This window comes from Mauremys mutica, chromosome 3 (assembly GCF_020497125.1).
Source record: "Mauremys mutica isolate MM-2020 ecotype Southern chromosome 3, ASM2049712v1, whole genome shotgun sequence".
Lineage (NCBI taxonomy): Eukaryota > Metazoa > Chordata > Testudines > Geoemydidae > Mauremys > Mauremys mutica.
This window is the reverse complement of record NC_059074.1, coordinates 184,284,623-184,299,351: the sequence shown is the minus strand read 5'-3', so window position 1 is coordinate 184,299,351 and position 14,729 is coordinate 184,284,623. Positions and strand designations below refer to the sequence as shown.

At 43.7% G+C, this 14,729-nt stretch overlaps 1 protein-coding gene across 1 annotated transcript in view; it reads left to right on the top strand.

The window, feature by feature from the left end:
- The window catches only part of MSH6 (mutS homolog 6), a 29,603-nt gene that overhangs the window by 12,165 nt on the left and 2,709 nt on the right, over positions 1 to 14,729 (top strand). The window contains exons 4-7 of the mRNA XM_045011762.1: positions 2,354 to 4,889; positions 10,570 to 10,841; positions 11,478 to 11,595; positions 13,883 to 13,972. Of these exons, the coding sequence (XP_044867697.1) occupies positions 2,354 to 4,889; positions 10,570 to 10,841; positions 11,478 to 11,595; positions 13,883 to 13,972 (3,016 nt within the window). The remainder of the gene's footprint in view (positions 1 to 2,353; positions 4,890 to 10,569; positions 10,842 to 11,477; positions 11,596 to 13,882; positions 13,973 to 14,729) is intronic.

The following is a 14,729-nucleotide window of genomic DNA, read 5'->3' as shown; positions in this document are numbered from 1 at the left end:
ATTGTGATTGATCCTTAAATATATAGGCAGGAGGAAGGCAAGGTGTTGGAGAGATCAAATTCATCAGTGTTTGTTGGTTCTGCCTGTATTTATGCAGGGATTTGCGTAAGTCCCTACAGAGATCATTGTATAATTTTGATTGTATAGTCTGGGATTGAAGGCCTTTTAAGCATGGAAAAATTTGTTGTTGATGCAAAAGTACAAGTGTCCAGTATACGCCATAGAAAATCAGATTGTATCAGTTTAGTTTGGCATCTCTTAACACTATAAAAAAAGTTCATTTAAATAAATTATTGAATTTCATCTTCTATTAATACCAAAAAAAATGGTCAAAATGGAAAATTAGTTTTGTCAAACGAGGACCAAAAAATGCTGCCATGGCTAAAAGATGGAGTAAAGTGGTTGGAGGCAAAAAGGCATCCTTTAAAAACTGGACATTAGCTTCTATTGAGGAGAATAGAAAGACACAAACTCTAGTAAATCAAGCGTAAAAGTTTAATTAGGCAGGCCAAAAAAGAATTTGAAGAGAAACTAGCAAAAGACTTAAACTAACAATTTTTTTTTTAAGTACATCAGAAGCAGGAAGCTTGCCAAACAGTCCGGCCACTGGCTGATCAAGGTATGAAAGAAGCACTCACAAAAGACGAGGCCATTGTAGAGAAGTTAATTCACTGCAGAGGATAAAGGGGAGATCCCCACACCCAAGGCTTCTTTTAGGTGACAAATCTGAGGAATGGTCCCTGATTGTCACTGGAGGTGGTTTGGAACATGTCTGATAAAGTAAACAGTAATAAGTCATCAGGATCATATGGTATTCACCCAAGAGTTCTAAAGGAACTCAAATATGAAATTGCAGAAGTACTAACTGTGGTATGTAACCTACCACTTAAATCTGACTCTGTACCAGATGACTGGATGATAGCTAGTATAAAACCCATTTTAAAAAATGTCTCCAGAGGTGATTCTGGCAATTACAAGCCAATAAGCCTAACTTCTTTACTATACTTTCAACCAATTTGCTTGGTACTGAACAGAATTATCAGAGACCCATATAAACCCTGATATGTGGGGAAAGAGTCAACACTGCTTTTTGTAAAGGGAAATTATGCCTCACCTGTCTATTAATATTCTTTGAGGGTGTCAACAAGCATATGGACAAACGTGATCCAGTCGATACAGGGTGTTCTGATTTTTCAGAAAGCCTTTGAGAAGGTCCCATATCAGAGGCTCTTAAGCAAAGTAAGCAGCCATGGGATAAGAGGGAAGGTCCTCTCGTGGTTCAGTAACTGGTTCGAAGACAGGAAACAAAGGTAGGAATAAATGGTCAGTTTTCAGAATGGAGAGAGGTAAAAAGCAGCTGTCCCCCAAAGATCTGTCCTGGGACCAGTGCTGCTCACCATATTCATAAATGATCTGGAAAAGGGAGTAAACAGGAAAGTGACAAAATTTGCATACTATACAAAATTACTTAGGATAGTTAAGTCTAAAGCTGACTGCTCAGTTACAAAAGGCTCTCACAAAACTGAGTGAACAAAATGGCAGATGAAATTCAGTGTTGATAAATGCAAAGCAATGCACATGGGAAAATATAATCCCAACTATACATACAAAATGATGGGGGTCTAAATTAGCTGTTATCACTCAATAAAGATCTTAGAGTCATCATGGATAGTTCTCTGAGCACATCTACTCAGGAAAAGGATAAATAATAAAACAGACAATAAATATAATGCCGCTATATACATCCATGATCCACCTGCACCTTGAATAGTGCATGTGGTGCTGGTTGCCCCATCTCAAAAAAGATGTATTAGAATTGGAAAAAATAGAGAAGGGCAACAAAAATGATTAATGGTATGGAACAGCTTCCATATGAGGAAAAATTAAAAAGACTGGCATTGTTCAGCTTGGAAATGAAATGACAAAGGGGTGATAAGACAGGTCTATAAAATCATGAATGGTGTGGATGAAGAAAGTGACTAGGGAGGTGTGTGTTTTTTTGTTAACCCCTTCACATAACACAAGAAGCAAGAGTCACCTAATGAAATTAACAGGCAGCAGGTGTAAAACAAAAGGAAGTACTTCACACAACACACAATCAATCTGTTGAACTCCCTGCCAGGGGGTGTTGTGAAGGTCAAAAGCATAAGTTAGTTAAGCAAATTCATGGTGGATCGGTCTATCAATGGCTATTAGCCAAGATTGTCAGGGATGCCACCTTATGCTCTGGGTGTCCCTAAGCCTCTGAATTCCAAATGCTGGGACTGGATGACAGAATGGATCACTTGATGATTGCCCTCTTCTGTTTTATCCTTGTAGCTGATCAAGCAATTTGCCTTTTGCTTTCCAACAGGTTAGTGAAAGTGCTTCGGGCAACAGTGAAGATTATGATAGTGAGGAGGAGGAGAAAAAAAAAAAGCTGCTGGTAAGCAGGTGGAGAAGTGGTGGGAAAGCCAAAAAACGAAGAGTGGTGGACTCTGACAGTGACAATGAAGGTTCAGATGAAGAGTTTAAGCCAGATGCTAAAGATGAAGCAAGCAGTGATGAAGCAAGCAGTGGAATGGGCGAAGGTGAATCTGCCAGTTCTGAGACAGACACAAAGATGGATGTAGATAGTCCTGTGAAAGTCCCTTCTAAACGAAAGAGAGAAACTGACCGCAAACCTGCTAAGAGGAATAGCTTGGAAAATGACCTTTCTGAAACACCTAAAAGAGCAGTACCTGTTTCATTAGAAACCAAATCAAGGCTGACCTCTTTTGCAGCGCCTGAAAACTTTGAGTCTCAGCCAAATGTTAGCAATTCTTCTATATGGGAACATGATAAACTTGAATGGCTTCAGGAAGGGAAAAAGAGAGATGGATGTAGAAGACGACAAAGTGATCCTCATTATGACCCATGTACCCTCCATGTGCCAGAGGACTACCTTAACAAGTGTACCCCAGGAATGCGGAAGTGGTGGCAGCTAAAGTCTCAGAACTTTGATGCTGTAATCTTCTACAAAGTTGGGAAGTTCTATGAGTTGTATCATATGGATGCAGTCACTGGTGTAAATGAGCTGGGACTGATATTTATGAAAGGTATTTGGGCTCATTCAGGTTTTCCAGAAATTGCATTTGGCAGATTCTCTGATGTTCTGGTACAGAAGGGTTACAAAGTAGTTCGGGTTGAGCAGACAGAGACTCCTGAGATGATGGAGGCACGCTGCAGATCCCTGTCCCACCCAACAAAGTTTGATAGGGTTGTACGCAGAGAAATATGCAGGATAATTACCAAAGGGACACAGACCTACAGTGTTCTGGATGGAGACCCTTCTGAAAACCTTAATAAATACCTTCTCAGTGTAAAAGAAAAAGTTGAAGACTCTTCTGGCCACCACCGTGCATATGGTGTCTGTTTTGTTGACACATCAGTAGGAAAATTTTATGCGGGCCAGTTTCCAGATGACCGCCACTGCTCAAGGTTTAGAACTTTGGTGGCACACTACACTCCTGTGCAGATCCTGTTTGAGAAGGGAAATCTGTCTGCAGACACACACAAGATATTAAAAGGCTCACTCTCTTCTTCCATGCAAGAAGGCTTGATCTCTGGCTCCCAGTTCTGGAATGCATCTAAAACACTGAAAACTCTAATTGAAGGAGGATACTTTGAGGATAAGCAGAATGTTGATAATAGGTTTATTCTGCCTCCTGTGATCAAATCCATGACCTCAGAAAGTGACTCTCTGGGTCTTACTCCTGGTGAAAACTGTGAGTTAGCTTTGTCAGCTCTTGGTGGATGTATCTTCTACCTCAAGAAATGCCTTATTGACCAGGAGCTCTTATCTCTGGCAAACTTTGAAGAGTATGTTCCTGTGGACGTTGATGATGCAAAAGCTAAAGGATCAAGCAGTTTCGTCGCTAAAACTAATCAGCGGATGGTGCTGGATGGGGTGACGATAGCGAACTTGGAAATCCTGCAGAATGGAACTACTGGCACCACAGAAGGCACATTACTGGAAAGGATTGACGTTTGTTGTACCCCTTTTGGAAAGCGACTCCTGAAACAGTGGATATGTGCGCCCCTCTGTAATCCCCATTCTATCAATGATCGTTTGGATGCAGTTGAAGATCTTCTGGCAGTTCCTGATAAAATGTTTGAAGTTAGTGAACTTCTGAAGAAACTTCCAGACCTTGAAAGGCTCCTAAGCAAAATTCACAGTATTGGATCACCACTTAAAAGTGAGACTCATCCAGACAACAGGGCTATCTTTTATGAAGAAACCAGATACAGCAAAAAAAAAATAACTGACTTCTTGTCTGCACTGGAAGGATTTAAAGTAATGCTTGAGACCATAGGGATTATGGAAGAAATTGCTGCTGATTTCAAATCTAAAATACTTAAGCAGTTAGTCACCCTGAAGCCTAAAAATCCAGAGGGCTGTTTCCCAGACTTGAGTACAGAACTTAAAAGATGGGATACTGCTTTTGACCATAATGAGGCTCGAAAGACTGGAGTGATTACTCCGAAGGCGGGGTTTGACCCCGATTATGATAAAGCACTAAAGGATATTATAGACATTGAAGAGAATCTTCGGGAGTATTTGGATAAACAACGCAAACGGCTTGGATTCAAAGCCATGCTGTATTGGGGAGCAGGCAAAAACCGCTACCAAATGGAAATCCCAGAAAATGCAATATCTCACAATTTGCCTGAGGAATATGAATTGAAGTCCACCAGAAAGGGTTATAAACGTTACTGGACCAAGGAGATAGAGAAGATGCTGGCGGAGATGGTCAATGCCGAAGAGCGGAGAGATGTAGCGCTGAAAGACTGTATGAGGAGATTGTTCCACAATTTTGATAAAAATAGCAAAGACTGGCAAACAGCAGTGGAATGCTTTGCTGTATTAGGTAAGCTGTGTATTTTTTTTAATTGCTTATCATGCTAATAAAAACATCCTGTTATCTGATAGTAATGAAAACCCAGAAATCTGGTATGGACAAGCTAAAACTGCTGAGGGGCAGCTGCTAACCTGTTCTTAAAAATCCTGAGTGCAGTGTTAGACCAGTGCATTTCACCTCGGCATGAAAATGAGAAGTAGCCACCTGACTTTTTCTCAGTTGCAACTAAACAGCAGCAATGAATCACCAGGCCCTACTGTTTTACAAGTTCCTTCTTCACATATTGCACTTGGAGGTGTGCATTGCCAGTTAAGTCCAAGTTCAATATAAATGGTCAGTCAGCAAATTTAGGAATCTTAAGTGCAGATCAGCTGCTTGTATGTTTTAATCACTCCTGGAGAACAAACATTACTATGCAAAAGATTCCTAATGAAAGTACATAAAATCTGAAGCCATTAAAAAAGTCTATTGTGGAAGTAAAACTCGAGCCAGGAAAGGCCCAACAATCTTCCTCCTCTTTCCCCCTTCACTGTTTTATTGTAGGAAGCCTTTTACTCCTGAATGACTTAACCACCTACCTTCCTTACTTCCTTCTCTTCTTCAAGAGAGAAGGTTGGGGGTTGCAAGATAGGCCAGTAATCCTCAAACCTGCTGTTAATTTCTGGGAGAAGAATTATCTGCTGTGTTCACCTTCCACATCTGCAGAACTAGAAGTACTGCTGTGCCTGTTGGGAGTGCTCTGTTAGCATGGAGCACTCTGGGATATCTTTGCTCTGGAGAGAAATAAAGCATAGTGGGATTGCTGTGGGAAAGGGAGGGCAGGCAGGCCAGTAATATTGTCTGGGACTGGGTGGTTTGGAAGAAGGGTCCAGCCAGCCACAGAAGATGCTGAGGTGGATAAAGCTGCAAGGCAGTTGGGTCTAAATATTTAAAATGTGGGTGCCTAGTCACCAAAACCCATTTTTCAGACACCTAAAATATGTGGCTTGATGCATACTGATACTAGGGATCAATAATTCTTGGGATGTGGTCCCGGCTCAGCTGCCCCTTGCCAAAAAGTAGGATTCTCTCATGTGGGGCAATGGAAAGCTTAGGATAGGTTTTACGCTTAAGAAGTACACAGTTGTTGTGACCATGCATTGAAGTTAGAACCGTGGCAACTCCAGCTGTTAGACTGAAATAACATTGATTTGATTATGTCCATCTCTGATAGGACAACAGACTTTTAATATTTTAAAACTTTATTCTAATAAATTTCAAGCAATAACTGAATCTTGTGGGGAGTCCCTTTTTGCCATGAAGTAATTCATTGTTGTAGAAGCCATTTTTCTTCTTAGTTTTCTGTCAGAACCCAGGGGAAAGCTATGCAAGATGCACTAAATACAAATATATATTGCTTGTGTACTTGAGTTTTTGCCTTCTAACCGAAGCAAAAGGTAGATGTTGAAGGCTTCTATTTAAAGTGATATCCAGTGGAGGAAATTACTTATGACCAAATAAAATCCAATAAAATCAACTGGGTGAGAAATATAAAATCTCTACATATAGTCTCCACTTCAGAAAGCATGAGTGCTACTAATGTATTAAAGGTTCAGCAAGGTAATCTCCTCAGGAGAAGGAAGGATCATCTTGTTCTTCAAGTGATTGTTCATATCTATTCCAATTAGGTGTGTGCGCACCATGTGCGCAGTCGTCAAAGTTTTTCCCCTAGCAGCACTCGTTGAGTCAGCTGTAGAGCCCCTGGCAGTGGTGCCATCATGGCGCTGAATATATAACCCTGCTGACCCAGCACTTCCTCAGTTCCTTCTTACCGCCAGTGACAGTCGTCGGAATTGTGGGGGCTTGCTCTTACAAGCGCTCTTGTAGTTCTTCTAGCATAGTGTCAGAGTTGTAATAGTTTTATAGTTTGTTAGTAGGGTAGGAGTAGGGGTGCTCCTTTTCTGTTTCACCTGGGGATTCGGGGCATGTCCTGCCTCAGTCCTAAGGATTCAAACCCTGCAGATCCTGCCATGAGCCCATGCCAACGGGCGACCTCAAAGACTCTTGTCTTAAGACACCAAACGGACCGCTGCACGATCTACAAGGGGTTTTGTCCCAGGATGAAGAAGGCGCAGAACTTTTGCCTAAAACAGCTCCTGATGGAGGTGGCTCTTCGTCCCCAGCCAGCCTTGGGCAGGCGGGATCCAGTGCTGAGCTCCTCTGTGCAGAGTGCTCTGGCCTCTGTACGTGAAGTGGTACCAAGGAAGGACTCTGGGCATTGAGACCCTCTGCACTGGCGCTCCCCAAAACTGCAGCCGTCAGAGGTGATGCGGCACCGCTCCCACTCCCCGGTGTTACAGAAACGGCACTGAAAGTTGGACGGGGGTGCTTGCCTGTGCCGAGGATGGCCACCTTGTAAAGAGCCATTGGTGTGTCCCCCCGAGAGGAGCACCCAGCGCTGGTGACCCAGGAGATGGCACCATCGACTTTGGCCTCACAAGGGGGGCTGTCAAGTCTAGGAGAGTCCACGAGCACCGGCCAGGAGTGTGAGGTGGAGGACATAGAGTTGCCGTCCATCCCGGACACCACTGAGACTGCGAGGGACTTAATCACCACAGTCCCCAGCTGGTTGGGATAAGCTTCCGGTACTGCAGCGCTCAGCACTGTCTAGAGACAAGCCCACGATGCTGATGCGGAGATTGCCTCGATGGCTTCTGACTACATGTCTGCGGCACCGTTCCCTGGCACCAACCAGACAGCACCACGCCCCATCATGGTGCTGCTCCTGGCACAATTCGACGTCGCGGCACTGCTCCCTAGCCTCCCAGCATTGCCCTGGCCTTTGCATTCCAGGTCCTCGTCATCTGATTTGGAGGTGGAGTCCCATTACTCTAGGCACAGCCGACATAGATTGCACCATTGACGGCAGCATGCGGGTGCGGGGCTGTGGCATGCACAGTGGCAAAGGCCTGTGCAATGGCCATTATGGACACTGGGCCCAGGACACCCATTCCAAGGGCTCTCACTTGGTGGTGTCGGAGCCACGGGTACCCGAAGCATCGGCAAGTCATTCTGCCTCTAGGGGTTCCAAGGTGATGCCAGTACAGACCTCACAACCGCCCCCGAATCCTGCTCCCACCACTGATGCTGACCCTGGGGCAGTCAGCATGGAACATCCTGCATAGCCTCATGTTCCCAGGGACCTGGAGGGCCAAGAGGATCTGGTGCCCTCACTAGCATCGTCATCCCTGGATGAGGCAGTTGTGGGGACCTCCAACTTGGGGCCACCCAAAAGACAGCTGGTCACACCAGGACCTTCCGCACAGGGTATTGCGCAACATGGTGGTGTAGGCTGAGGGGGTGGTTGACCCAGAGGACCCCATGATGGACATCCTAGCCCTGAAAAGACCATCAAGAGTGGCATTACCCCTCATTAAGACCATGCAGGCTAACATGAAGACCCTGTGGCAGACCCCTGCCTCTATTCCTCCGCCCTCAAAGGGAGTCGAAGTATTTTGTCCCCTGAAAGGGGTACAAGTACTTATACATGCATCCCCAGCCCTGCTCGGTGGTGGTGGCAGTGAATGAGCATGAGAGGCGGGGCAGCTGGGCCCTACCCCAAGTCCAAGGACTCCAAATGGTTAGACCTTTTCACCTGAAAGGTTTACTCGACCGGGGAGCTCCAACTCAGGATTGCCTGTTGGTTGGCAGATATAAGTTTAACTCCTGGAACTCCATGTTAAAGTTTAAGGAACTAGTGCCCACGGAGTCCAGGGAGGGGTTTGGGGCAATTTTTGATGAGGGCAGGGCAGTGGCATGGACCTCCTTACAGGCCTCACTGGACGCTGCAGATTCGGCTGTGTGGAGGTTGTCCTCCCTTTCAGTCTGTCCATGGCCCCTTGAGTGTTCAAGTGCCTATTGGTTGTGGCCGCCTTCCTGCGTTGGAGCCAGGTGCAGATATACCCTTACTTTGACGACTAGCTGCTCAGGGGCAGTCCAGGGACCAAGTGGAAGCTCAGGTCCGCTTCGTGAGAGACACCTTCGACAGGCTGGGGCTCCTCAACAAGAACAAGTGGACTCTGTTACCAACTCAAAGGATAGAGTTCATAGGTGCGGTGTTGGACTCCAGCCACGCTAGGGCGTTCCTATTGGAGGCTTGTTTCCAAGCCATGACTGACATCATACAAGGCCTCGGATGGTACCCTACACTACCACAACAAGGGGTTGTCTGAGGCTACGCGGCCACATGGTGGCATGCACATACAGCAGACCAGGCTGCAGCTCAGATTTCTTGAAGCTTGGCTAGCATTTACCTACTGTCAGCCTGGCGTGACAGCCTGGACTCAGTGGTCACCCTTCCAGTGCAAGCTCTAGAGTCCCTTGGCTGATGGCTCAACCCGCAGGAGGTGTGCGAGGGAATTCCCTTCCCACAGCCCTCTTTGTCTCTAGTAGTGGACGCATCAGCGCTGGGGTGGGGCACACACCTGGGGGCCTTCAAACACAGGCCCTCTGGTCTCAAGACAAGCTCTCCCTCCATATCAACATTGAGTCGAGGGCGGTCTGATGAACATGCCAAACCTTCCAAGCTCATCTGCAAGGGCAGTGCATGAGAGTCATGACGGACAACACAACTGCAATATTTTACATAAATAAGCAGGGTGGAGCCAGTTCCAATCTCCTATGTCTGGAAGTCTTCAAGCTGTGGGAGTTCTGCATAGCACACTCCATTCACCTGGAAGCATCCTACCTCCCAGGTTCCCAGAACGAGCTGGCGGACTACCTCAGCAGATCCTTCCACAACCATGAGTGGTCCATCCGTCTGGATGTGATACAGTTTTCCAGAGGTGGGAAGTTTCCCAGATCGACCTCTTTGCCATGCAAGGCAACAGGAAATGTCCGCGATTCTGCTCCTTCTGGAATCACAGTCCAAGCTCTCTTGCAGATGCATTTCTCCTCCACAAGGTCCTGCTCAAGAGCTGCAGAGATAAGGCGGTCAGACTGGTGGCGCCAGCGTGGCCTCGCCAACACTGGTACCACGCTACTGGAGCTGTTGGTGGACACCCCTATTGCATTGCCCCTGGTCTTAGACCTGATTACCCAGGACCACAGTTGCCTTCACCACCCCAACCTCCATGGCTTGGAAGCTTCATGGCTAAACCCCATGGAACTCATGTGCTCCAAGCAGGTTAGGAAGGTCCAGCTTGGTAGCAGGAAACCCTCCCCCAGGGCTGTCTACCTGGCCAAGTGGAAAAGATTCACAATCTGGTGCACTCAGAGCTGCACATCCCCACTGCAGGCGCCCATATTGCTTATCCTGGAATACCTACTGCACTTAGAATCATAGAATATCAGGGTTGGAGGGGACCTCAGGAGGTCATCTAGTCCAATCCCCTGCTCAAAGCAAGACCAATCCCCAGATTTTTGCCTCAGATCCCTAAATGGCCCCCTCAAGGATTTAACTCACAACCTTGGGTTTAGCAGGCCAATGCTCAAGCCATTGAGCTATCCCTCTCCTATCTGTCTTTGGGTGCCACTGCACATGTCTTCCAAATGACTGGGCACGCACACACCTGATTGGAATAGATATGAGCAACACATCTCAAAGAACAACAGTTATGAGAAGGTAACTTTTTTTTTTTGTATGTGCACAATGAGAAATCCAGGAATGGGGGATAATTACAATTAATTGGAATTTTTCTAACTTTTGTAGATGTCTTGATGTGCCTCGCTAACTATAGTCAAGGTGGTGATGGACCATTCTGCCGACCTGTAATTCTACTGCCAGAACAGAATACTCCACCCTTCTTGGAGCTTAAAGGTTCACGCCATCCATGCATTACAAAAACATTTTTTGGGGATGATTTTATTCCTAATGATATTGTGATAGGTTCCAAGAATGAAGATGAAGACAGCAATAGTGAAGCCTACTGTGTTTTAGTAACTGGCCCAAACATGGGTGGCAAATCTACACTAATGAGACAGGTGACTATGAAATGGTTACTTAAAACATGTTTTGTTCCAGGGCACTAAAGAACATTACATCAAGGAGTTATTAAATGCACTATTGAAATCTCAAGGTTGGAGTGTAGTCACAGCTTGACAGCCCACAGTAATACGTCAGCAGTTTGGGCTGTAAAGTGAAAAATACTCTGTGGTTGAAAATACAGCAAGTATTTACATAAGAAGGATGTAATCTACCAATAAGAATTTAGTCAGAGAAACAAGACATATACTCTTGTTCTCAGGAAGTGGCAGAGGTTCTTTAATACATGCAGGTGGGCTCAGGATTTCATTTAATTGATAGAGGGTGCTTTTCATAACCCACTACCTCTGTTGGCATAATGGGATATTGATTAAATATGAACTTTGGAGTTGTGGGGGAGGGAGTACTGAATTGCCAACACCAATTCCTGCAGTCTTTAGTTTTTTCAAAGATATCTGTCCAATTATTAGCTAGGTTCAATCCTACTTAGCTTGTAGTCCTAGCTGGTATGGGCCCAAGAGTGGGGGAAGATGTACTTTGATTCCTTTGTTCTTGCTGTGGAACTAAATCACCAAGTGAAGCACGTGGAAGGAGAAAAGTTGGACAGTAGTATGCTTTTTCTTTTTGTTCTGCAGGCTGGCCTTTTGGCAATAATGGCTCAGTTGGGATGCTATGTACCTGCTGAAGCTTGCAGGCTTACTCCTATTGACAGAGTATTTACAAGACTAGGTGCCTCAGACAAAATTATGTCAGGTGAGTTCCTAAAATTGTACAAATGTAGAACTGAGTAGGTGGGTAAAAATACTTGAGTAGATTCAAATAATTCACTGGGTGGTTTTCTAGACATTTGAGTACAATTCTGATCCCTTGCTAGTGGATCAAGTCTGAGGCTGAAGCTGTGTATGTCATCCTGTATTAAAGGGGGTAGCCAGTTGCAGTTCTTCACTTACCTGTCTCGTGGGGGAAAGTTAACCCTGAGGTGTGGCTTTCAGGGCAGAAACAGGACCTCAGTTGTGTCTGGGTATTCTGCATGCTTGTCTATTATGTCTGATGGGAGACCAGGATAATGCTCTTGATTACCCTTGAAATTGGATTCCCCATTGGGAGACAAATTTTGAGGTAGCTTTCTGGAAGTTAAACAGCTGATGGCAGGTCTCCTTAGAATACCCTTTTCCAAGTACTTTGGAACAGAGAGAGTCAGCTACTACTTAGACTTTTTTTGTGGTGTAAGGCTCTGTTATAGGAACATCATCTGTCTCACAAATATCCAAAACAGTGTGGCTGATGTCAAAATGCATCAAGAACCCTGAGTCCACATAACTCAGAGAATGTAGAAAAGTAGAGCTCATAAATTTCTTGGAATATTTTATCTTAGCCATCTATTTAGGGAAAAAGAAGGAAGCCAGCACGGAAGAGGTTGATTGCATGGTAGCTGACTGTAGGGCAGAGGTGAAAGTGTCAGGGAGGTGGAGACATGAGGACTTACGGATTCATAAGCATATACAGTAACTCCTCACTTAATGACCTAGTTATGTTCTTGAAAAATGCAACTTTAAGCAAAACTATTTAAGCAAATTCAATTTCCCCATAAGAATTAATGTAAATAGGGGGGCTTAGGTTCCAGGGAATTTTTTTTACCAGACAAAAGACATTATATACATACACAGTATAAGTTTTAAATAATTTTAAACACTTTAATACTGGACTCACCAATAATGATTGTGAAGCTTGGTTGAGGCAGGAGGCTCTGCTCCATCTGCTAGGGGTTGGGGGCTTGCTATATTATATACAACACACACACTCACTCTATCTTGGGCTGGATTTTTAGCTCTAGAATGTTCCATATTTATTTCTGTTAATGAAAAATTCTTGCAAAAATGTCCTCCATCTGTATAAAGATGTGGTCTAGAGAAATCATGGCATTTAACACTGGTCCCTCAATCTGCCACACATCTTAAAATACCACATACACAAATGGAATTAATGCATACAGCAGTCATCTGAGAAGCAATATTTGGATACTGCATGAGAGCTTGTTTTGGAAATATGACTGTCAACATCAGCATCATTTAAACATTTCAGTGGCAGGAGAGAGAACAGTTTTATGGCAGTCAGTGGAAGAATTCATAGGACTGAAGAGTTCCTTGAAAGAAGCAGCAAGTGTTCAAAATTCCTCAGGATAATTCTGCTCTGTCTCCAAAAACTTCCTCCTTCTCAAAGTTTTACTGAAACCTGAGAAGAGTTACTGGTTAAATTAAATACATTGTGGGATTTCTCTCTAGTGGGGGAAAGTTAAGTTCATATCTGGTTTAATTTGATCATTTAAAAATAACTGCTGCAAAGTCTGCTGTCTTGCATGTATGGAACTTTGTGTTTTGTCAGTTCAGAATTCTACTCAGGTGTGAGTCCCATTGAGAAAAGGGCCTTGCATTTTGTGATATGTAAAGATCTGAAATATGTTACTTCTGCTTGTATTGTGTTTGTAGAAATAGCAGAAATTTCAAGCCTAGTTTTCTCTTACTTCATTGGAGAATCTTTAGGACGTTTGAATTTTATCGTCTTAAATTGAAATCTGTAACAAAGGCTTTATTTTCCAAAAATGTTAGTAAATGGATTTAAATAGGTGTTTGTAACAACATTTAACAGTCTAATATCCCCTTCCCCATCATTTTCTCAATTTATTGGTTCTTGTCACTATTTCACCAGTTATTCTTCTACCAGAGAAAGAACTTTGGTTTTTTCCTGCTTGCTTTTTTACACTAGGACTAGTGTACAAACAGGGTTGTTTTTTAGTATTACTAGTTTTCACTCAGTTATGCTTGTTCCCCTACCTGATAGTTTGAATGTCTTCTTCTTTTTTTTTTTTTTAAAGCTCCGCTTTTTCCTAGGGAGATTTTCTTGCTAAAGCTCTGGTCACAGACTAAACTGAAACCTCCAGCAAGCTAATAAATGTTCTATTGTTGAACTGTATGCTGTACATGCCTGCCTTTGCAAAACTTCTATACGCTTTGAATGAAGCTTTTGTTTTTGTCCTTTTTAGGAGAGAGTACCTTTTTTGTTGAGCTGAGTGAGACTTCCAGCATACTCCAGCATGCAACAGAGCATTCCCTTGTGCTTGTGGATGAACTAGGTATTCAGGCTCGTTTAATAAGCATGGGGAATAAACAGGGAAAACTGGAAGTATTAGTACATAAATTTAAATTAGTTGACATCAGACTTTGTGGATAAATCTCATGACTGGAATATTGGTATAGAGGAGCATAAGCTTGTTCAGGAATCCAGATGGGGAAAAAGAGGTGGTGTTGCATTATTTATCAAAAATACATATCACTTGTTTTGAGATCCAGAAGGGGGTGAAAATAGACCAGTTAAGTCTGACGGGGGGTTAAAAAAAATGGATATCATGGTAGGGGTCTACTCTAGACCACCAAATCAAGACTAGGAGGAAGAGGCATTTCTAGAACAAATATCCAAAATACAAGACTTGGGACTTATGGGGGACTTTAACTACATCTGTTGCAAAATTAATATAGCAGCACACACATTTCAAGAACTTATTGGAAATTATTGGGGACATTTTGTTCCAGAAAGTGGAGGAAATAATGGGGGGGATAGCCATTTTAGACTTGATTCTGACCAGCAAGGGAAGTATTGGTTGCAAATCTGAGATGGTAATAAATACATCAGGAATAAGAGAAAGATGAAGGAAAACTTAGGTCCTCTCCTTAGAGGGGAAGAGCTAATAACTTGACATAAAGACTGATTTGTTTAATAAGTCTATTTTGTTTGTCTTCATGAAAAAGGTTAATGGTGACCACATACTCAACACAATTAGTATAACAGTGGGGAAGAAACATAAGCCAAAATATATAAAGAACAGGTTAGAG